The sequence below is a fragment of the Manduca sexta genome, chromosome 27, assembly GCF_014839805.1.
Source record: "Manduca sexta isolate Smith_Timp_Sample1 chromosome 27, JHU_Msex_v1.0, whole genome shotgun sequence".
NCBI classification, from domain to species: domain Eukaryota; kingdom Metazoa; phylum Arthropoda; class Insecta; order Lepidoptera; family Sphingidae; genus Manduca; species Manduca sexta.
In genome coordinates, this window is record NC_051141.1 from 13,692,057 (window position 1) to 13,715,321 (window position 23,265).

Sequence of the window (23,265 nt, forward strand, 5' to 3'; positions counted from 1 at the left end):
TTTGTATAGTTTAGCTATGTCATGGTAGGTAGAGTAACCGTCGTCTGTATGCAAAATTTTTATATTATGTAAGTATTATGTAAACAATGTTTCCAATGTCCGCTCTATAATATTATAATCTTAGAACTCTGATTAAACTTATTTATTGTTTCTTTCTTAAACTTAATTATTCGCTGTAGGAAACATAATTTGTTTTATATTTTGAAATTATTATTAGTAGGTATATTGTTAAATGTTCTTTTTACAGTATTAAACATTATTAGTAATTAGGGACTGACATTATAGTACTTTTAAAATCGCGATGTCTCGCGAACGGTGATTGGTACGAAAAAAAATATTGGAACAATTGTCAAGTAGAGAATTGTATGATCTACAACTTTTGTCTGATCATCAGAGCTCAATCTTAATTCTTATCAGGAAACATCAGCAAGCGAAATGGGCAGAACAGTCCACTCAAACAGCATCGTAAACAACCTACATGCGGGTGCAGAGTTCAGCATCTGCCAACAAAGAGGGACGGTAAAGTGGATTTAAAAGGGATTATAAATAATATGAAAAACACGTGTTAATTGCAACTAAATTTATTTGACAAATAGATGAATATGTAAAAACTAAAATTATACATACATTATCAAACCTATCCCAGATATTATTTTATATAATATTGTAATAAGTAGTCAGTAATAAGTCTTTGATGTTAATCATGACTATAGAATGTGAAATTATGAAATATTTTAGTGATAGACCCACAATATGTTAAGGTATTTATTAATTATATGTATATTTCAAAATTCAGTAATGAAATTAGCGGTTACAGATCAGGATTATTTGTGGCGCATAACAATAAAATTTTGAAGTTTGTGTGAGACGGTCTTACTTACTGTATTCTTTGCAAGCATGGTAGATGCCATATAACGTGCATTACCAATGCAACATTGGTTCGTCTAGATTTTCAAATTATTATCAGACGAATTTTGCCACAAATATACCGGGTCCGCAAACGATCTTAGATTTAAACATGTTATTATAGCATGATACTATGACATTAACATTTAATTACAATAATTGAAACGCTAAGTAATACAAAAATAATCTGCAATATATTTAACATCAAGTTCTATGTATTGAATTAACGGCCAGTCGCAGTGCCACGGTCCAATAGTTATTACTACTTAGTTACAAATAACTCTTTGATATCTTATTGCTTGAGGTTTGTGCGTTTTATATAATTCCTTTGCAAGGCATGTCAGGTATAATATAATATCGCGGCAATGACGAAGCCAGGCGGCGCGCAGGAGTCGGACAGCAGGATGTTCATTTGTTGCCTATGGCGCCAAGTTGCACACCGGTCCATAGACAAAATAGAATGCAATACGTAATAACAATATTTTAAAATACAAAAATATTTTCATGCTGCCAGTGAAAAAAATACAGCAAATTCTTTTATCGATACGGCGTTCTTTCATTAAGACCGCCACCGTGTCACAATCACGTCATGGGTGCTTTTATAAATTATAAAGGTTTGCAACTCTGAAATTTTCATATCTCGCGTGAATTGGTTCGAATGCACAAATGGATCGCTCAGAATAAGTCTCTTTTATTATCTATTCTTGAGATTGCACCGATGCCACCAATTGGGCCGTTCATTGACTTGGGCTGATCAACGCATTTGCGCGCCGAATTTGTCCCAATAAAACAATTGCCATAAATTTTTAATGGTTTGATTCGCTTCCGACTGCACCCTTGCGAGCTTCGCCAAAGCTACGGAACTATACTGTAAAGGCACTAATATTCAAGTACATTTTAAATTTACTATAGCGTACCAATTACAAACCTAGCAAATTCTATGCTATTTCTTCTGATATTTAATAGTCTTAGGCAAATAATATTATTAGACAGATCATAATATCGAACAACATACAAATTGCTGCAGAAAAATGTTCCAATATTTCAATAGTCACCGGTAGAGATGATTTAACGCTTACGTGTAATGGGAATGGAATCTTGTGGTTGGATTCTAAGGTTTCACATCGTGATCATGACCTTGCTGATACCGGTCGATTAACTTGAGAAGAGAAAGTCTAAATCTCATCAGGAAGCAGGCCGTGCAAAGGTATTCAGTAAGTTAGTTCAGATATCATTTACACAATATCATATGAGCGGTATATTTGGCACACTACGGACTACACAAAGCGTTAAACATCTCGTTTATTAATCTTTATATATCTCTAGATTATATATTTACATGGAGAACTAACGTTCTCTCAAACTAACTAATTGATTACTCAAACAATGAATAATCCAAACTCTCGCGTAAAAATGTTTCTAAATAAGGCTGCAAGTGATTACAAAGTTATAATTTACTAAATATATTTTAAATGTGTTTATATAACTGTTTTCTATCAGTAGCGATGTAGTCCAGATCTTTTGTTTATAAAGTCAGTGCTTTATAAACAAAAGATCTGCACTACAAATTGTAACAATAATTTGTCTTAATATCTATATTTTTTTTGTTTACCTTTACTGAATGTAATATATCATGTATCAATCATCAATCAATCGATTACTGCCTGTTACTGAGGAAATTCACATGTAAGTTTTATACAATTCGCATGCCACGAATACTCCGCACACCTCATGAGTAGGTCTGTCATCACAAAATCCCGAACATTTGGGCGAAATATATAAAATAATTATATTATTATAATATAAGATTTTCCCTGGACACCTATGAAAAAATATTGTTTTGCAACAAAAATAAAAACATCATTTTAATTTTGAATCATCTATACATACGGGTTATTATGAATGATTTTTTTACTAAGATTTATTTGAATTTATCGCTTATCTATAAAATAAAAATGGATATCCCCTGACAACAAAAATGTCCGTTATATCCGGACACTTTATAAAAGTAAGACATATCCGGGGAATTCCGGACGGATGGCAGCCCTACTCATGAGTTAAACGGATTATAAGATTTACAAACGTATATTAGAAACTCATACTAATATACGTTGGAAACTCTACCTCAAAAATGTCACGAATTTTTGGTTAAATTTTACATTCCTTCCTCCCTTTCTCTATTGGGGCTCAGCATTTAACAAGCATGAGTGCTTGTAAAACTGCAGCGGTTCCGAAAAAACCAACACCACACGAGTAGATAAACAAAGCGAACGTGTTTTGCCACGCTACCGTAGCGCTCATTTTAACACGCTATGAGTGTTGCCACACCCACAGGTAAATGTTTTTTTATAACACGGCTGGCGTACTCGCTTTGCACGCTTAAACGCACAACATGTGTATGGGCCGCAGTCATCGTATTAGGTGTAAAATCGATTGGAGAAACTTAACTATTCCACAATGTGTTTAAATGGATAACGACAAATAAAATATCAAGCAATAGGCCTTCATTAGGAAGAGTTTTACGAAATGGTATTTACATATTCAAATGGCAGTTACAAAATTGTATTCAAATCTATTCTAAATTACCATTAAAAATGTTATAAGATACTGTGTTCCATACTGTGTGTGCAAAAAGTGTTTTATTCCTATATAATGGAAGTGAATAATGACGAAACAGAATTCTTAATGTAGTATCTCTATTCTAATTGGAACAGTAAAATAATATCAATAGATGAAACGGTTCTTATGTTTAGTATGTAGACAATTTGAATCCTAGAGAAATGCAATAAGAAAAAAATATAGCCGTGAACCGATTCTAATTGATATCATTATTTTAATGATATTCTGAATCATGGTCATTAAGCTTATTATTTCATACTACGATTCTATTTATGCTAGTTTAGACACAATACGTCGAATTTTTACCAACTATATTGACTATTAAAATTTATATATAGTTATACTATATTCTATATTGAAATATAACTACTTGTGAAAAACATAAAATATCAAAATAATTATACAATATGTCGCTCACCGAATGCAAAAAAGAGCATTGTTTTACTTGGAAGAATACTTTTGACCTATATCACATCAGCTGTACTGAACGTTGTACGTATCGACTACAAAGATGTATTAGGTATGGTGCCGCGGACCACAACATAAAATCGTTAATCTACTTTGAAGTTAAAAAAACATTGTATTTATTGAAAACTAGCTGACCAGGCGAACTTCGTACCACCTAGCAGTCGATTTTTTTTAATACTTATTCTGCTATTCGGGTCTCCGGGTCAGCTAGTAAGATAAAAAAAGAAAAAAGAAAGTTGTAAAGGCAACAATTACAATATGTCAATAAATAAAAATTATGTATATAAAAGACTTCAAATTCTTGGCATCGTATAAATATTGATACGATGAATACGATCATATTTCTACGATTTTAACGTCATTCAATTGTTTTGCCTTCCCGGAACCCCTCCACTAACACTTAAACTTTATGGTATGGTATTAAAGTTCAAATTGACTTTTAAGTATTATTACGAATATTTCGTATGGGAATATAGAAAAGTGTTGTTTTTAGACTTTTTCAGGGAATTTTTAAAAATTTTCTCTCCTTAAGAATCATCCTCGTACTTTAAGGAATATTATAAAAGAAGAATTAGCGAAATCGGTTCAGCTGCTCTAGAGATTTGCGCTTAGCAAGACATTCAGCGATTCATTTTTATATTATAGAAATGATAGTATTGACAATTAATGATTTCATTCAACTCGTTTAATGCAAAGAACATGAAGGTGGCAAGAATACAATTTTCTTTGCCTACCATTTTTTCTTTTTAGTATACAACAAACACCTCATCTACTGTAGTTTGATAAAACAAAGGAATGACTATATTGCTTGAATTGTAAATTGCCACTATTGCAAATGGACTCTCACACCGAAGGTTCCGTAGAATCTAGCTAGCCTAGAATTTGTTATTAAAGTTGATATATATTATAGTTTCCAGATTTTCCCTTTACACATATGTGCTGTAAGACATTTCTTCTTGCCAAATATCATAATTCTCGGTCAACGGGACGTGCCGTAAGTTTAGGTTTAGTATGTTGAGTTTGATTTCATTGTAAAACCGAAAATATGCGACATAAACCTGCATAATTTTTTTTCTTGTTGACTTATAAGTTTCACTGCTACAAGAGATCGTAGACCTGAGTAATTGAGATAAATTTCAACTTGATAGCTCAACGCGTTCCTGAGATAAAGTATATTGACCAAGAGACAGACGGACAGCGGAGTATCCTATAAGGATTCCTTTTGAAATACGGAACCCTAAAATTGTATCGTGGCTGATGCCGATTAATATGCAGAATATACAATATAGTATTTTTGTTTTGTCTCGTCATGAAATATATTTTTTTAAGTTAAACTAAAATGTTAAATAATTAATTCCTGAGACAATTTTGTAAACGTAGTTGTGTTGCATATGGTGAGCGAAGTGGATGGAGTGAATGATAACAACATTTATGTAAAATAAAACATGAAAAATGATAAACTTTTAACCTTTTAGACAACATATAAACAAGATACCGCAAAAAATAATCATATTAAAAATTGTTTCAGAGATTTTCATTTCGAAAGGTTATTTTTTGACCAATCACAATCTAAAACCTACATTATTTTTATCTGGAAATGACTTACGGGACTTCATCAATGTTATCTTTTAGATATACAGTCTTACTTAATTACTTCTTACTTGTTTTAGTGTTCAGTAGTTAAGAATTGCCTAAAAAGCTGTCAGGCATGACCGGTTTCTAGTTTAAACCTTATTAAGAGGGAAGATGGCGGGTTTTGACTTATAGCTGGGCGAGTAATTTTCTGTTTTTCTAAGCATAGCTCGGCGAAATTTTTATAAGTAAGACTGTTAGTCTTAAAGCTAATAAAAATGTTTTATTATTAAAATTGTCTTACACTTCTGTTTTGTCATAAACCAATTATGTAAGTCTTAATTTAATAAGGTACAGTCTATGTATTAAACATCGTTTTTTATTTATCGATATTTTTAAATCGACACTGTCATATTATTAGCACAAAAAAGTCACGTGAAAACTGGGGACAACCTTGAAAATTTCGAATATATCAATTTAGAATGCATCTCATTGTTACTTTATCTAACCCATAAGGTAATAAAGTAACAATTTTATATTAATAAGTTATTTTAACATGGCTTTTATGGCTTTAGTTATTGTTCTGTACATAGAAACTACAAGCTCACAGCTTGATAATGTGTTGTACGCGCAATCTTTCGGTAATCGAACTACACATAATTTATAGATTGATTCAGTGCGTAAAACTGATAAGTGTTGGAGATTTATTTATATGCGCATACATATCGTCACAAAACTAATCTGACTATGCGTGTTGTACTTTCAATGTAATAGGGACACTGAAAGTGGGATTTTTTCATTAATGTTGATACGCACTATGCGCGTCCTTTTTAGATGGTCTAAGTTTAATCTTATATCAATAAGTTATCGACTGTTTGTTTGAGGCAGGCCCAAGTATTAGACTACAAATTGAAATGATATTTATGTACGGTAACATAGGAGGAACGTTTTAAGACTACGATAAATATGGAACTCTCTCGATAAATTGTTTCTTTTTTATTGCAATATTTTTATCTTAATCTCATCATCACAATTTTAGACTTAAAAAAGTTTGTATCCTACCATCAGCCTAACAAAGTCTCTGTACATGAAGTGCGTCTTCGTATCCAAAACATTTCCAATAACGAGATAAAATACGACGAGACTAATTATTGTTATGTATGTGTGGAAAAATGTACTTAAACTATTTTGAAAAACGAGGTTTATCCCGAAACATCCCTAGTTACCTTCATTACATATAATTCAGTTATCTAACTACGTTTAAAATAAATAAATAATCCATAATTGATTTCTATTGATATCAAAAAAAATTAAAACCTCTGCTAAACGGGGAATTTAGTAGTTATGAACAAAGTTTAGTGGAGCGAAAATAGTTTGTTTTACCACAGAGCATCCTGCATAGTGGCTAATTTGTTAATAAGTCTCCAAGGTCGCTCCTAAAACCGGCACCTTTAAAAACGTGTATATTCTACAATCCGAGTGTTGTGAGATTTGATTGCATGCACAAATCGTCACAGCTATATTTGCACAGATTTTATTAGAGGCGCTCTCCTTCATTTGCACAATATGTTTTCTAAACGAGTCTATTTCAATTCGATTTTGCGAGACAATAATTCCACTATTTTCAGCAAACACGTTCACGCCGGAGTCGAACCTCAGCGGCTCTACGTTTTACATTTTTAAATTAATGTCCTAATTTTAAATATAAATATGTTGTCTAACATAAAATTTATCTAGTAACTAAGGTGACGTAACAACATTCGTAATGAAATCAAATGATCAACTAAAGCATTCTAGGTACTTCACAAATTTTAGGGTTTATGTGGGAGTGGTTTCGAAATGTCTGACGTCACTTGCCTTTGTACCTCATTGTTCTTATAAATAAGTGAAACTAAACAAATTTCAGGTGGCCACCTCTTCACTGCCGGCCTCGAACTCCAACTTGACGTCATTGGTGAGACCCTCCACGTCTACTTCGTTCTCCGACGCATTAAGCATATTCAACGTGACCTGAAACAGGGCCACCCAGTATATTATAAACATGCTATAGATATTAATTGAGCTCGGCGATACTGAATGCTGTCAGGACCTTAATATGAGAGGGATGCTGTTTCAGACCCGCAGCTAGATAAAAGGGGCAGTGATGCAACTAAATTATCTAGGTTTATTTAATAGCACCGTCTTAAAAAAAATGTCACCTGTACTAGTAAATAAATGTTTTATTTGTTAGTGGCGGTCAAAAATGACATTTTGCACACCAATGAGAAAAACATCTCTTGCTCACTTGATTCTAACTACAGTCCTGTAAACCTCAAGAACAAATCGCGAGTAAAAAATAGGGAGACTAAGAGATTACAACTAGAAAATATATTGTGGGCGCTGAAGATACGCATGTGAATTATAGCTAGATAATGCGACGTTATAAAATGGCACTTTCGTAGTTTATTTACATAAAACATACAATTATGAATTTAAGCTTTCATTGAAATCAAAATAATATGTGTAATTACAAATCATTGCGTGCATTCTGTTCAAATATATAATCATGACTATATTATGTACTATTATTTTGCAAGTGCCTTAAGCTGAAATCTACAAACCACATAACCCAAAACCCAAGATGGTAAAAAATCGGCCAGATGCCGCTTAACGGCTAGCGAAAGGAAGAACAAATAAACGTGATGTACCTTACACTTTATTTTTCAAGCTTTTTATTGCTAGTTTGTGTGCACAATGTGACTATAAAAATAATAGTGTACGCACCAGATTTGTACAGACACTCTATACTAATACGTTAAGTTTTACAATTAACAGCTACCTGAATATGTTTATATACCTAGTTGGTCCTTAAATACTGTCACTAGCTTGTAACTAAAAAAATAAAGTAAATTATATATTTTTCTGTAACGTGTTCGATTTTGTAATTTTTTTCAAATAGAATGACATTAAAATGTTATTGTTTCATTGATTTTCCAAAATGGAGTGGACGCTTAAAAGGATCGCAAAGTATCAATTGCCTTACATCGTTTCGGCCACTCACCAACCACGATTTTCAAGTTGTTGAAAAATCTAAATATTACTTTGAGGTTTGTATATCGTACCATCAAAAGTTATGATGAAGAATCGAGTGTCGATGACAGGAAAAGAAACAGTCGATCTCGTTCCGTTAGAACTCCAGCCGTGATCAAAGCTATCAAGGTGCTAATCGCCAGGAATCCCGCCCGCAAGCAGAAGTTGATGGCTCTTCAAATGGGTTTGAGCAGAAAGACTGTAAAAACAGTGCTTAACGTAGACCTTAGACTACGCGCTCACAAAAGAGAAAGCAGCCATCTTCTTAACCAGCGAGTTAAACTGATGAGAGTATAAAGATCCCGCGTGTTACTATGACGGTACGCTAAAGACCAGCATCGGAACATCGTGTTTACAGATGATTTTTTTTTTGACATTGACGAAACTTATAACAAAGAAAATAACATGGTATACGCCAATAGCTCAGAGGAAGCTGGTAAAGCCATTCCCTGTGTGCAACACGGCCATCATCCATCATAAGTGATGCTTTAGTTAGGGATCTCTTACTTTGGCCCTACTGAGCTACCTTTTTGCGAAAAAGGTGTCAAGACTAATGCCAAAGTTTACCAAGAGATAATTTTAGATGGCAACGTAAAAGATCTGTCTCAGGCGCTCTTCCAAGGACAGTTGTGGGTATCTCAACAAGATTCTGCACCAGCCCATAAGGCCAAAACAACGCAAACTTGGTTCGAACGCCAAAATATCGGCCTCAACAAGCAGGAAGATTGGCCCTCCTCCAGCCCAGATCTTAATCCTTTAGATTATAAAGTATGGCAAGTTTTAGTGGAGAAAGTATGTTCTAAACCGCATCAAAAGTTCGAGAGCCTTAAGGCATCTTTGACGAAAGCAGTGGCAGATATAGATTATAGACATGAATATGGTGCGTGCGGCCGTTGATGACTGGCCGATAACATTAAGACAGTTTATAAAAAATGGAGGCGAACATTTTGAGTAAATTTTGTGTTCCAGTCATCCCAATTTAATGCTGATTCAATAAGCACAATCATTTTTTAACATGACCTTTATTTTTTATTTTATGACCATTTATTCTTGTGACAGTATTTAAGGACCGACTAGGTTAATTATACGTAAAGGATAATGCTTTAAATTGGTGCAGATACCTTATTGATTTTATTTAAATAACAACAAAGAAATGGTGACCAAAATGTTGTGATTATCATTTTGTAGAATCCGAGATGTTTTCTTGGATTCTAAAACATGATAATATACCAATACACTACCCAGATCTGTGGATATCTAAAACTACCTCTCAGAAAAACATTTCAGCACTAGAAAGCTCACATCACAATATTTCGAATACAGCTAAGTAAAATCTGTTAATCGGTGCTTCAAACTACTCTGTGGCAACTAGAAAAAAACACCCACATGTACAAAATTTAAAGAATTAATCATGACCTGTTTTATTTAGATTTTATTAATTAATTTGATAAATTTATGAGCCTTTTTATCATGACTGCAAATTTTGCGTTTGAGTAAAAGAAAAGTTAAATATAAAAAATATGTATATTATCTAGATATATAGTTTGTTTTAGAAATTTTATTCACTTACAAGCCTGAAAGCCTTCGACGACTTCACAGCCGCCAGAATAGTTTGGCAATATTTTGTGTAAGTTTTATATCATAGGCATATAAATAATCAATACAGTGTCAATATTTACTATCTATAAATACACAAAAAAAAAATTAATGTTGAAATAAAATATATTACACAAAGCATAGTTAGGCATTATTCGTAACTAGCCAATAGCATCAAAATCAAATTTTTGCTAATGATAGCATTAATGACGTTGTTGATCTATACCTACATTTAAGCATTATGAGAATAAGGAGGTAACTTTAAAGTTACAGTACTTACGTGGCCGTCCTCTCGAATTATTTATAATACTGAACAGATTTTAGGAAGGGTAAAGTTAGGTACGCTTTTCAAAGGCGTTAATTTTCATATGGTGTCTTTTTATATAATTCAGAAACATTTTAAAGTATAATTAATAAAACTACATGTTAACCCCAACAGACAGTGTTACATTGGTCAATGGAAGTGTTAGAACTTAGAAGTATCTATTGTGAATAAGTAACAAGATTTTAGAATTTCTTAGGGGAGTCAGGTGGTTACTTAATACCTACATAGTTAATTTTGGACTATGTACATTCGTAGACTACTTTTATACTATTATGTCGAAATCTGGCCTACTTTAAACCCTTCACGAGATCCGGTATTAAAATAGTTTAGAAAAGAAAATAGGTACAGCCTATAATCTAGCTCTATAATATAAAGAGGAAGTACATGAGTGTGTTGGTGTATTTGTAGGGGCTAATGTCTGGAATTAGTAACTACAGAACCGGTATTGAAAATTATTGCACTAATAGGAAGCTACATTAATTTTGAGTGCTATAAACATTTTATCCTGGAAAAATTTAAAACGAGACTTTCATCTCGGTTAAATTTTTTCACCCGGGCGGAGTCTCCAAAAATGTCTTCCGTTCTCCAGTTTCCTATAATTTTTATTATTGGAGTTATACATAGCATTTTTTTTCGATTTAATGAATATAAATAGTATGCAACGTTTATAATACAATGTGCTCAAATCAGAGCTTATTCTTGCTCTTCAAAGATTTGATTGTGTAACACGTGCATAATTATGTGATTCTTAAGGCGATACCTCAAGGTCCATTTTCATACATTTTGTTTCGGCTTTAATCTGGGTAACTAAACAAGTATTGGCAAGTAAAGAATTTAAATTCACGTCTAGTTAGTGATTAGTTCTCGCAGTTGAAAGAAAAACGTAAAAATAATTAATAATCATGGATATTTCGGCCTTTAAAATTTAATATGACGAAATTTTAAAGGCAGAAATATCCATACTTTTTATACATACTTTTATATACATACTTTTACGTCTTCACTTTTACTGACATTGTCCCAAAACCATCCATTAGTAAAACTATTTTCACCAATAATCCTGGTTTTAATTTTTTTTTTATCATTTTGTAGTTTAATGCGAACATAGCATGTGTGAGATTGCATTTCTGCCTGAAAATATAATGTTGTCGCTGCGACGAATTGTCTTGAGTTGTAGTACATTAGGGTGTGTAAAATTAAAATTATTTTAATTAATATTTTTTTTTGTATGGAACTTGCACTTTTTAATTTTACATCTACGACTCAAGTAACTGATTGTAAAGTACTTTTTCCGAGTAGATACTTAAGTATGTGATTTAATTTATTTAGTTACGCAACGTCGAAATGACCCTGTATACTAATATATAAAGCTGAAGAGTTTGTTTGTTTGAACGTACTAATCTCAAAAACTACTGGTATGAATGGAAAAATTATTTTAGAGTTGGATAGCACCTTTTTTAGTAAGTCTATAATTAATATGATGCTATGACCAATAGGAGCGGAACAGTGATAAATAAAATCTTTATAACAATAAAAAAAAACCGCCTTCAAAAACCACTAAAAACCAAAAAATAATTTAACTTTACCTATATACTGGTTACCAATTTTTGGAGTTGGTGCCTTCTGGCATGCATATGGCTATACATAAAATCAAGCTTTTAAAAAATAATCACCAATATTCAAACTCCTCTAACTAACAAAATAGAAATAGCATAACTAAGGGCAATAAAAAACAGCTAATCAGTTAGTTAGTTAATGTTTGAACCTCGGCGTTCTTTCCTATCACTGACTGCGGAGTCATCACGCTTAATGGCGAAGCTACCCGAGGTGGGAGCTGGCCAATGCTTGTGATTGTACTGCTTACCTGCCGCACAGGTATACCTGCATCTTCAAATGCTTTCTTCTTTAGTGTAGTACGGATTTGAGTTCTGTTGCAACAAATAATTAAAAGTAAATGACGCAATTTAAAATTTATGTCATACAGCATAACAGTTCAGTTCTTTAATAATACTCTATATATAAAATATTTTACAATGCTCTATGTCAAGCCATTTCAGGATGGACATTGTAACCAAACTAATTGACAATTCACATTTTTTACTAAAGAGTATTTTATATTAATTCTTAAATTAAATATCCAATGTTCAAAATATTACAGTATAAAGACACGATATTATCAAGATTTACCTTGTCAAACTCCATGTTAGTCTATGACTATATTAAACAATTATTTGATGCATGTATTTGAAAAGTGGGTATTAGTTGTTGGTTTCCTTTACTGTACAACCATAATCACAAATGGCAAAAAGGTCTGTACCAATTACAGTTCCAAACAATTTGTACTAATCAAATGTTAGTTACTCGAGGGTGTCATAAACCTCTGGATGTCAATACATTATCTCACTTATTTAGCTCATATAGTTACAGATTGGCTTACATAAGTAAGTTATTTCAACTTAATTGGGCTATTTTATAGCTTAGCTGGTATAGTTTGCAGCACACCGGCTCAACTATGCAAGCTAATCTAGACTTAGTTTAGTGAGCAGTGGATGTTCGGCTTTAAAGTGCATAAAAATATGTATGCTTACACAGTTCGGTTTTTAATATGCTGACTCAGCTTATTTAAGTCAACAGCAAATCGATGCACACAGGCTCGAAGCATTTCAATTTCCTCTTCTGTCCATTTTCCACTATAAACAATATAAGGCAATATTGAATTATTAAATAATTTCAACATAATTCGCTCTCTTAATAACATAACGACCTATTCCAAAATTTGTAATTTGTGGGAGTCATCCAAAAACTCATTTTTGATTGCGACCTTATATAAATGAATACTTCTACAAAAACAAACATTGGATTATTATTTGCACATTAGAAGTACTAAACATACTAAAATGAATAGATAAATAGATTTATGCCTTTCAAAATTTTGCTGGTCAATCTTTATATTGTAACCAGTAGAGTCAAAATAATTCAAAGTGTTCTGATAATTGTTGAATAACTTTTGAATTGAATTATCAGTATACAATATTTAGTCATTTATTACCCTGGTTGAGAGTCCCCCATAGGATGCAGTAACATTGTCATCTCCGAAAGCTTGTTAAAAGCCGTTCCTGCTTCCCTAAATATTTCGCCCACCTGGAATTTTTGCATTAACTCATCATTATAGGTTATCTGTAAGTAGCTTCAATAATGATATACATAACAATGCTTACTTTGGCTGCAGAATTGTTCATTGTAAATAACTGTTATTTCTTGTACCACAACATGCAACAATTTAATTAATTTGTTTTTTTTTAGTAACTCAACGCAAACAAATAACAATATCACATAAGCTTTGAAAAAGGCAACAAAGCTACTCATCAGTGTTGCCAACTTTGTTTTAGAGGATTGTAATTTGTACCATATTCGGATTATAAGTCTAGTGTATATATACACACACACACTAGAAAGAAATCGTACTTTACTAAGAATTTGATAATAGGTATGATGCATTGAAAATTCATTTAAAAACCTGTAAATGATTTCTTATGTTAAGCAAATGTAAAATATTGAAATAAAAGTATTTTTCAGTTTTTATAACGGTTTTTATATTATAATTGATTCCAAAGCAAGGTATCGAAAACTTTACTGTCTTCATGGTAGGGCCGCCATCCGTTCGAAATTCCTCGGATTTGTCCTAGTTTGATGGCATCCGGGGCAATGTTTTTAAAACATATTTCTGTTGTCAGGGGAAATCCATATTTTTATAAATAAGCGGTAAATTGAAATAAATCATAGTTAAAAATTTATTCGTAATAACCCGCATGCATAAATTAATAAAAATTAAGAAATGACAGCAATGTTTTTATGTTAATTGCAAAAAATATTTTTTCGGATGTGTCCGGGGAATGAGCTATATTTCGCCCAAATGTCCGGGATTTTGCCGCGTTTATCCGGAGTCGAAAATTTAGGTGATGGCAGCCCTACTTCATGATCACAAGGACTGAAGTGTTTGGAGGTGTTAATCTGGCTAGTGTACAATTTTTTCTCAGAATATATACTTAAGTACTTATATATTTTTTTGATTAAGTAAACCTCAGATTTAATTTTAGAACTCTTTGATATGTCTTTGTCTATTAACGTATATTTTTTCATATTATTAACACAAGTAAAGCGTCACTGTATCCAACTGTGGAATGAGTTTTTTGATAAACGTTCCCAAGAAAACGGCATATGGTACCGCACGATTCAACCTGAGCCGTTACAATCTCCAAGGATTACCAATTGTGCTTTGAGCAGACAAGAGCTAATGGCAGTAACGAGGCTCCGCTCTGGGCATATTCCGACAACCTTGGAGCGACCGGGGCTGTACTCAGGGCTGTCTCCTCGAAGTCCTCCATAAATATATCGGCGACTACCGGAGATACAGGGGAGCCCATCGCTACCCCCTCAACTTGTACATAGAACTGATTATTCCACAACATATAGCCAGATGTAAGGCAATGTTGGAGTAGTTCTGCATATTCTACAGGAATGTTATTCTCTGCTAACTTCTTAGATACAATTCTGATGCAATCTTGTACTGGTAAGCTCGTAAAGAGAGACTGGACATCAAAACTGACCATAGTTTACCATAGCCTATAGACAAAGCATCTATCGATATCGATAAGATGTCAGAAGGGACCGCAACACAATTAAATTTCTTGCTGTCAAATGCAATGAGTACACTCAAATGCAGTGTTGCCAGAAGGTTACATTTCTTACATTTTTCGTTACTTTTGACCCCCTCGCGTAACATGTAAGTAATTTTTATATTTAAGGCAATTTTCGTAACTTTTGAGAACAACGAGATTTTTAATACAACTTTTTTATGAATTATGATTAAGTAATAATGAATTATTAATATTTTAAAATTATGTAAACAGTTTACGAACGCATTTCTATTCAACGCATCCAAATTGAACGCACTTAAAACTGGCGGGTCTAAAAAGTATTTCACTCCATACTTATCACACTTAGAGGTGGGTCGCCATGGCCCATGACAAAATGAAACGTACATTGCATATATTAAAACTTGATTTTGCTTGTGTGTGCGCGCGCACATTTCCTAATTCGCAAGTCCCCGCGGTTTCGTAGATACAGTAACGCTCAGAACAAATGCTAGCCCAAAAACGCGTAAATTAAAAAAAAAACAATAATGTAATTTTTGCAGCAAAAATGTAACATTTCTGGGCCCTTATTCTCTATCCCGTACGTTATTTTAACAGTGCGTAACAAGCACGTAACACAACGCGTCATGTTTAGGACTATAGAAATTTGACTTACAGGGGCATGATTCTCTACGACAATGTCGAACTTGTAACACGGCGTGTTTCGTTAACTTCGTGTTATGACTGTGTAAGAGTATTCTGGATGCTAATTTGACATTTCATGAACTCGATGAGGTGTGACACATCCGCCTTACGGGCATGTTACGAATTGTCAAAATAACGTGCGGCAATCCAGCGCGTCTATGCGCGTTTAGACAAATTAATTATTTAGATACAACGACTGTATAATTTCTATTGACGATAGTATCCTCTTTACATCGTGAAAACTCAAATATAATATTCTACCTTATCAGAAACAAAAACAAACATAAATCCTAAATGATCGAATTAATATTCAAACCTATGTTTTTGTATCTTGATAGTCAAATTTGTGTTATGGGCTCAGCGGTGAAAAATAAGCTACTTTACTACTGGCAACCCGACTTTTGACAACAATTGAGTTCAATCAAATTTATTTTTATTACTTCGATGTAATATTTCTATTAGTAAATAGATAGGCAAACAAATATAAAACACTAATGAAGGTATCTTTTTAAACAATATGTTTTCTTAATTATGTACATTACAATTAATACTATGTAGTTTCTTTGTGGTGAAAGTTTTGTACCTATAAAGTTTGATAACAATAAAGATTACTGAAGAAATTTTTACTAGTTATACATTATTGTTGTTATAAGTAATTGGTAGACGTCTTAATCAAGGGCTTAGGCAGCTTTAAATTAAATATCAAAATCTTCTAAATGTGAATATCGATCCAGGGAAACAAAGCAAAAATTTCATGTAGGTAATCCCAATAATTTTACACAATTACAAACAAAAGTATGTAATCATGTTAAATCTAAAATTGTTTGTACAAACATTTCCTTTTTTATTTTAGGAGACCAAAGGCATCTTACATTGAATACTAATGTTAACAAAACTGATAATATCAAATGTAATAATAAAATAATTTCTTTTACAGGATAGTGAATGTAATGCAAGATATTCCAAATAAATAATAGTAAAATATACTCAGTTTTAACAACACATTATTTTTGTTTTATTTTTTATTTGTTGTTCAGTCTTAGATAACATAATATACTTAAGTAAAATTTCTATACATGAGTTTGAATGTTTATTAATTAATCAGTTTCACCTTAATAACTAAATGAATGTGTATGAAATATGGTACTCAGACAGTGAGCTGTGGATTGAATAGAGTACTTTTTATTCCAAAAAGATTAATGCCGGTTGAGCGGCAAATAGAAGTTACTAGGTAATAGAGCTATACATTTTTAAAAATAACCTTTAATAGGCAATATACACTTATTTTAATTATTGTTGGTAAGTCTGTTATATGTGAGTGTCTGTCTTAATAGTTATAAGGTGTCTACGGCAATGTCTATTTCTATAGCCAAGTTAAACTATGTCCATGCACTGATGTGTACCAGTTTAGAGGAAATTGTAACTAGCGTAATTACTTTATAAGACCTAAAATCTTTGTCTCATTCTGAAAACCTACTGTGGAACGTCACATAGTGCTTTACAATTCAAAGTTCCGGATGGCATTGTAACTGTTTATGGGCGGTCGTATCGCTTATCATCAGGTAAACGGCATCCTCGTCACATTATTTAACTAAATAAAAAAAAAGAATTTGAGTTAATGCCTTGTCGATTTTGCAACAAATTTTATAATGGAAGGTCCGTAGAATTCCTATTAATATACGTTGTTAGCGCTAATTTAATATAAACTGCATAAGCACAACAGCATTTATTATTATTCATATAACAGCATTCGTGTAAAATCTTCAGTAGCATTCAATATATCAATTCAATTCAATTTTTAAAATGTGGCTTTAGTAAACAAATCAAGTAAATAAGTCAATGACATTGACATTTGACAATAATTTTGAAGTTATATTTTTCGTTTGAAAACAATCACAATCTACAGAAATTTCTTTAAATTATTTTTATATTCCTTTCATGTTTCTTACATTTAAGTATATACAAAATGGGATTAAATAAAGTTTGGCAGTGATTTATTCGAGTTACATCATTTAATATCACGAATACAAACAAAAAAGCCTTTTCAAAAAAAAACCGATACTTGCCGATTCGAGGGGATGAAAGATTTCTGAACGCATTAACACATCGTAATATAAAAATATTAAGCATAGACAACCTATCGTATGGCATACACAATACCTATTTTTCAATTACACATCGTGGCGCGTGTATGAAACGCGTTTGTGTTTAGAGCTTGTTTTGACAACACGCGTTTACGGTGTGTTATCGCGAGTAGCATAGGGAATCAACCTACTGTTCTGCTTCTGTGCTTGTTATTGTTCTGAGATACTACGTGATATGGTATATGAAAAATGCGGGAAACTTGGAAATAGGTGGACGTGTTTTTTTTATTCTTGATAAAAAAATATTAATTTTGTAAATATAAGTTATCAGTAGGGTTACATTTTCTGTATATTTTATATATTGGTTTTTAGTTTAATTCATCAGTTTTGGTAAGTGTTTGCATATATTTAAACTGTAGAATAGAAAGTACCTATGAATTCACTAAAATACAATGTAGGAGCAAACCAAGGTGTTACAAATGCGGCGATAATTACACTGGGGACTCTTGCGAGAGGGATTAACGTAATGCCAATTGCTGCTTATGCTCAGGTTTTCACTTTGCTACTAGTATGTATGTCTTGAGCTCTCAAGGCAGAAACAAATAAAAACCTATATATCCCAGACCTCTGTATCTTAGCCATTAATTGCTCCTACCAGTAACTATATCCGTTGCTGACACCCTTATACTTATCTCAAACTCCCAGAGTAATGGAAACTTCTTCACCTATTACATTCAATCAAAAGTCTTCAAGTTAAAAGAAACTGTTTTTCGCAAACCTGAGCCCCCCAAGAGCCCTTCTAAACGGTACAATAAGGAAGCCCACAATATTTTAAAATAATTTAGAATTCCTGAACTTAAAATGGTTATGCTATCAATGAAACACTTAAAGGCAATGTTGTAAAACAATACAATATCATGAAATTTATTAGGGCATTAATTAATATTTTATCCTCTTTTAACATATCCTTATATCATAGCCTTATATCTTTTCTCTTACCCCAAAATGGACAATCATCATCAGTTCATTTAATATAATGGAATTGCCGCAGCGCAGTAAATATAAAAAGTAATATTATTTATTTAATAAATAAATATGAACCTTTAGCTTTTGCCTTGAGTGAAACATGGTTCAAATCTAATAATACATTAAAAATGAATGTTTATACAACTGTAAGAGAGGATAGATCAGATGGATATGGGGAGTAGCTATTCTTGTGAGGAATTCAGTACCTTTCCCTGTGGTTTCTTTATCGTCACACAGTGAAGAAATTTCTATCATAGCTAAGTATAATTATAAATAAAATGTGTCTTATTTCTGTATATACATCTCACCCTTCTCATTCTACACTCAATGAAGTCAACAGTATTCTTTTCACACTTATTATATCCTGTTGGGTGATTTTAACTGCCATAACCAGTATGACTTCTAACTCCTATGGGGAAGAACTACTCAATATATTTGATACACATAATTTATGTGTATTAAATTCTGGTTCCCCCACAAATTGCAATGATCTGTCATAACAATAATGCAATTGATTTATTGTCTGCATGCCTAACTTTGTTTCTTGTCTCACTTGCAAACTTCCCTGAACAGTGTAGTGGTAGTGATCATTTCCCTATCAAAATAACTTTTCCATTCCCAATCACATATTCACAACCCAGAAAATCTCACTTAAAACGCAAACTTTCACATAGTAAGAGTAGCACTTAGGTAAACTATAAAAATTATGTTGACAATCAGCTATCTTCTCTCCCAATTGTCAATAATGGAAATGAGTAGAACTGTGTAGAAGCATTAGCTAAAATTATTGTTTCAGCTGCAGATGATGCTTATCAAAAATAATCATTGATTTAGGAATATCCCAATGCCTCCATGGTGGGACTCGGAATGCACAGCTGCAGCTAAAAAACGTAAAGAAGGTGAAATGGAATAAGTATAGTTTAAATATGACCCAAGAAAACTTTATATACCTCTCCAGTATCATTACACAGACTCGGAAACTACTAACTGCAGAAAAGAGAGAGATGGCATATTTTTTGCTCCGTCATTTCATCGTATACACCCCCTTCAACCGTTTGCCGTAATATCCGGACTACCTTTTCCGACCACACTACTTCCCATATCCCTGATAATTTAGTAGGTAAATTTATAGTTAAGTAAATTGGCCCTTCCCTCAAGAAGTCACTTTACTACCGGTAATTAATGTGGAATCCGATAGAAACGTCATGTGGTGTTGGCAATTCTCAAACCTAATAAAATTCCGCTGATATTTCTTCATATCGTCCTATCGTTCCTAGTTCGGTTCTAACGAAACTAGCAGAGCATCTTATTAAAAATCGGCTAGAATGATACATAGAAAATAAAGGCTTACTGTCAAAAACTCGAATACGGTTATCGAAAAGGCACTGTAGTACATTCGACTGTTTAAATAACGATGTCAAAGTTTTACAATATGCGAACGACTTACTACTATATTATAGTTCTCATTCAGTGGAACACGCTTTAGGTTTAAACTCCGCTCTCCAATCTCTATCGTTATGGCTTCACCAAAACGGCTTAGGTATTTCCACACCTAAGAGTGCAGCGGTTTAATTTTCCAAAAAAAGAAATCCCTAAACAATATACGTTACTTACCGTGATACTCCAATCCCATTCAAAAATAATTTTAAATATTTAGGCATATTCTTGGACTCTAAACTTTCTGGTATTCCACATCGCGACTATGTTGTTAATAAGGTTGAGCGCCACATTAACATGCTAAGATGTTTATTTGGTGTGTGGTGGGGCGCCCACTCCCAGTCATTAAAACTTGTTTATAATGCTATTATAAGAAGCATTCTTAATTATGGTTCATTCTTTCTTATTATTATTATAGTTAAAACTTGAATGTTTTCTCGGAGAAATTATTCTTAGGTTTTAAATGAGACTCACGGGCCTAAACCAAGTGAGAAATTTACGAACTATTCTACAGGTATTTAGAATTGCTGCCTTTTGCATGGTAATATATTATGTATTTGTAGGGAGACCTTAATAGAGTTTAATAATAATGTTAATATTAGACCCGCACTGTAGAGTGGAGAGAACCAAGGGTACGATTTGAACATGTGTTCATTTTAATAACCATGAACAAAAATAATATGGTAGTTTTGGTGGTAAGTTTAAGATTTTGATAATTATGGTATTTTTCCATTAAAACTAATATTAAGCAAAATAGTCATTATGTTAAAATTATTTTGGACGAAAAGTAACTAATCATCATTTTAGCAGGGAATCGTCCACTGCTGGACATAGACCTACCCCATTGAGCGCCACAGGGACCGGTTCTGGGCCGCCCTCATCTATCGGACTCCGGCGACCCTCACCAGATCGTCGGTCCATCTCGTGGGGGCCTGCCTACGCTGGGTCTCCCGGTTCGTGGTCGCCACTCCAGAACTTTTCCGCCCCAGTGGCCATCAGTTCTACGAGCAATGTGCACTGCCCACTGCTACTTGAGTTTCGCAATCTAAGGGATATGTCGGTTACTTTGGTTCTCCTGTGGATCACCTCGTTTCTGATTCGATCCCGCAAGGAAACTCCGAGCATAGCACTCCCCTCCCTCCCTCTCCATTGCACTCTGGGTGACTTTCAGCCTTCTGACAAGGCCCATAGTGAGCGACCACGTCTCTCTTCCGTATGTTATCACTGGCAGCACACACTGGTCAAAGACTTTCGTTTTGAGACACTGCGGTATCGGGGACGAGATGTGTCGGAGCCTCCCGAATGCTGCCCAGCCGAGTTGGTTTCGACGAGTGACCTCTTTCTCGAAGTTGGACCTACCTAATTGGAAGTTTTGTCCCAGGTAGACGTATTCGTCGACAACGTCAAGAGTAGCGTCTGCTATCTTGACAGGGGTGGGTCTGACATGGTGGTTAGACATGACTTTTGTCTAATCCATGTTCATTCTGAGACCCACTTGTTGGGAAACGCTACTGAGGTCATCGAGCATTACGCTAAGGTCTTCTAGGGTCTCAGTCATGACTATGATATCGTCGGCAAAGCGAAGGTGAGTCAAATACTCCCCGTTGATGTTGACGCCGGGTCCTCTCCAGTCCAGAAGCTTGAAGACGTCTTCCAGTGCAGTGCAGTGAACAGTTTCGGAGTTATTACATCTCCCTGTCTCACGCGACGCTGCAGTTGGATAGGTTTCGAGTACTGGTCCTGGAGGCGGACTGGCATGGTGGCGTTTTCGTATAGGCACTTCAACACTTAGATATACCGATAGTCAATTTGGCACCTATGGAGAGACTGAGCACTGCCCAAGTCTCGATCGAATCGAAGGCTTTCTTATAGTCTACAAACGCTGGACAGACCAGAACCAGCCCGGTTATACTTCGCTGATTTCTGTGTAACCTGCCGCAGCGTATGTGAGGCTGGAAGTCATCGAAACTGTTAGCAAGACGATTCGTGGTGACTCTCGAGAACAGCTTGTAGACGTGACTCAGGAGCGAGATGGGTCTGTAATTCTTTAAAAGGTCTTTGTCGCTCCTGTGCCGTGCCTGGGGCGTGGTACCCTCGTGAATGACAGAATTGAACAGTTTTTGGAGAGCTTCTAATATTGGCTTTCCGCCCGTTTTCAGAAGCTCTGCTGTTATTCCGTTAGCACCCAGAGCCTTGTTGTTTTTCAGCTGCCCGAGAGCCATACTAATCTCGCACAGGTCGATGTCCGGGATGTCTTCGGTATAGTGTCGAATTAGTGGGCCTCTTGGATCTGTGGTCGCATTGCAAACAGGTCGTCGTGTTGACGTGTATAACTGTCCGTAGAACTTCTCTACCTCACCCATGACCTCCGGTCGGAAACGTATAATCCTGCCGTCCTCTGTCTTCAGTTTGGTTAGCAGGCTTTGCCCAATGGACAGATTCCTGGCGAACACCTTAGAGCAGGGGCTCAGCGGAACAGAGGTTCCGCTCAATAGCCTCTTCAACACATTTAGTGTTGAATTGACGGATATCACGTTTCATGGACTTAGAGATCTGTCGATTGAGCCTCCGGCAGACTGTCACGTAACCAGAAGACTGCAGGACCATCTTGCGTCTTTCTACCATGAGCTGTAACCCTACATCTAACTCTGACTTCTTTAGAGTTCTTTTCGGACTTTAAAAAACTTAGACCCATTCGTCTAGACAGTTTTCACGAGCCTGTTGCTATACACATCTACATCTACGCATTCACCTAAGCACTCAAAGCGGTTTCGGAGTTCGAGCTGAAAGCTCTCGGGGTTTTTGTTATGAGCAGATGCTGGTC

General features: G+C 34.2%; 1 protein-coding gene across 2 annotated transcripts; it reads right to left on the reverse strand.

Annotated features, from left to right (window-relative positions):
- Positions 1–565: 565 nt before the first annotated feature.
- Positions 566–13,957, reverse strand: LOC115455734 (chromatin complexes subunit BAP18). Of its 2 annotated transcripts, none has more exons than XM_030184408.2 (5): positions 13,774–13,957; positions 13,605–13,696; positions 13,144–13,245; positions 12,420–12,483; positions 566–7,575 (listed from the first exon to the last, which is right to left on the reverse strand). In XM_030184408.2, the coding sequence occupies exons 1-5, from the start codon at positions 13,792–13,794 to the stop codon at positions 7,468–7,470; spliced, it is 387 nt and encodes a 128-aa protein (XP_030040268.1). In that variant the 5' UTR covers positions 13,795–13,957; the 3' UTR covers positions 566–7,467. The 2 variants fall into 2 exon arrangements, with proteins under 2 accessions (XP_030040268.1, XP_030040267.1); XM_030184407.2 differs by having other exon boundaries at positions 12,321–12,483.
- Between the last annotated feature and the right edge of the window lie 9,308 nt (positions 13,958–23,265).

Excerpts from the sequence above, each read along its gene's own strand:
- LOC115455734 (XM_030184407.2), bottom strand. The coding sequence starts at position 13,794 with ATGAACAATTCTGCAGCCAAA. Across the intron at positions 13,246-13,604 it reads ATGGGGGACTCTCAACCAGG|TGGAAAATGGACAGAAGAGG; the intron begins GTAATAAATGAC and ends TATTGTTTATAG. Across the intron at positions 12,484-13,143 it reads CATATTAAAAACCGAACTGT|AACTCAAATCCGTACTACAC; the intron begins GTAAGCATACAT and ends TTGTTGCAACAG.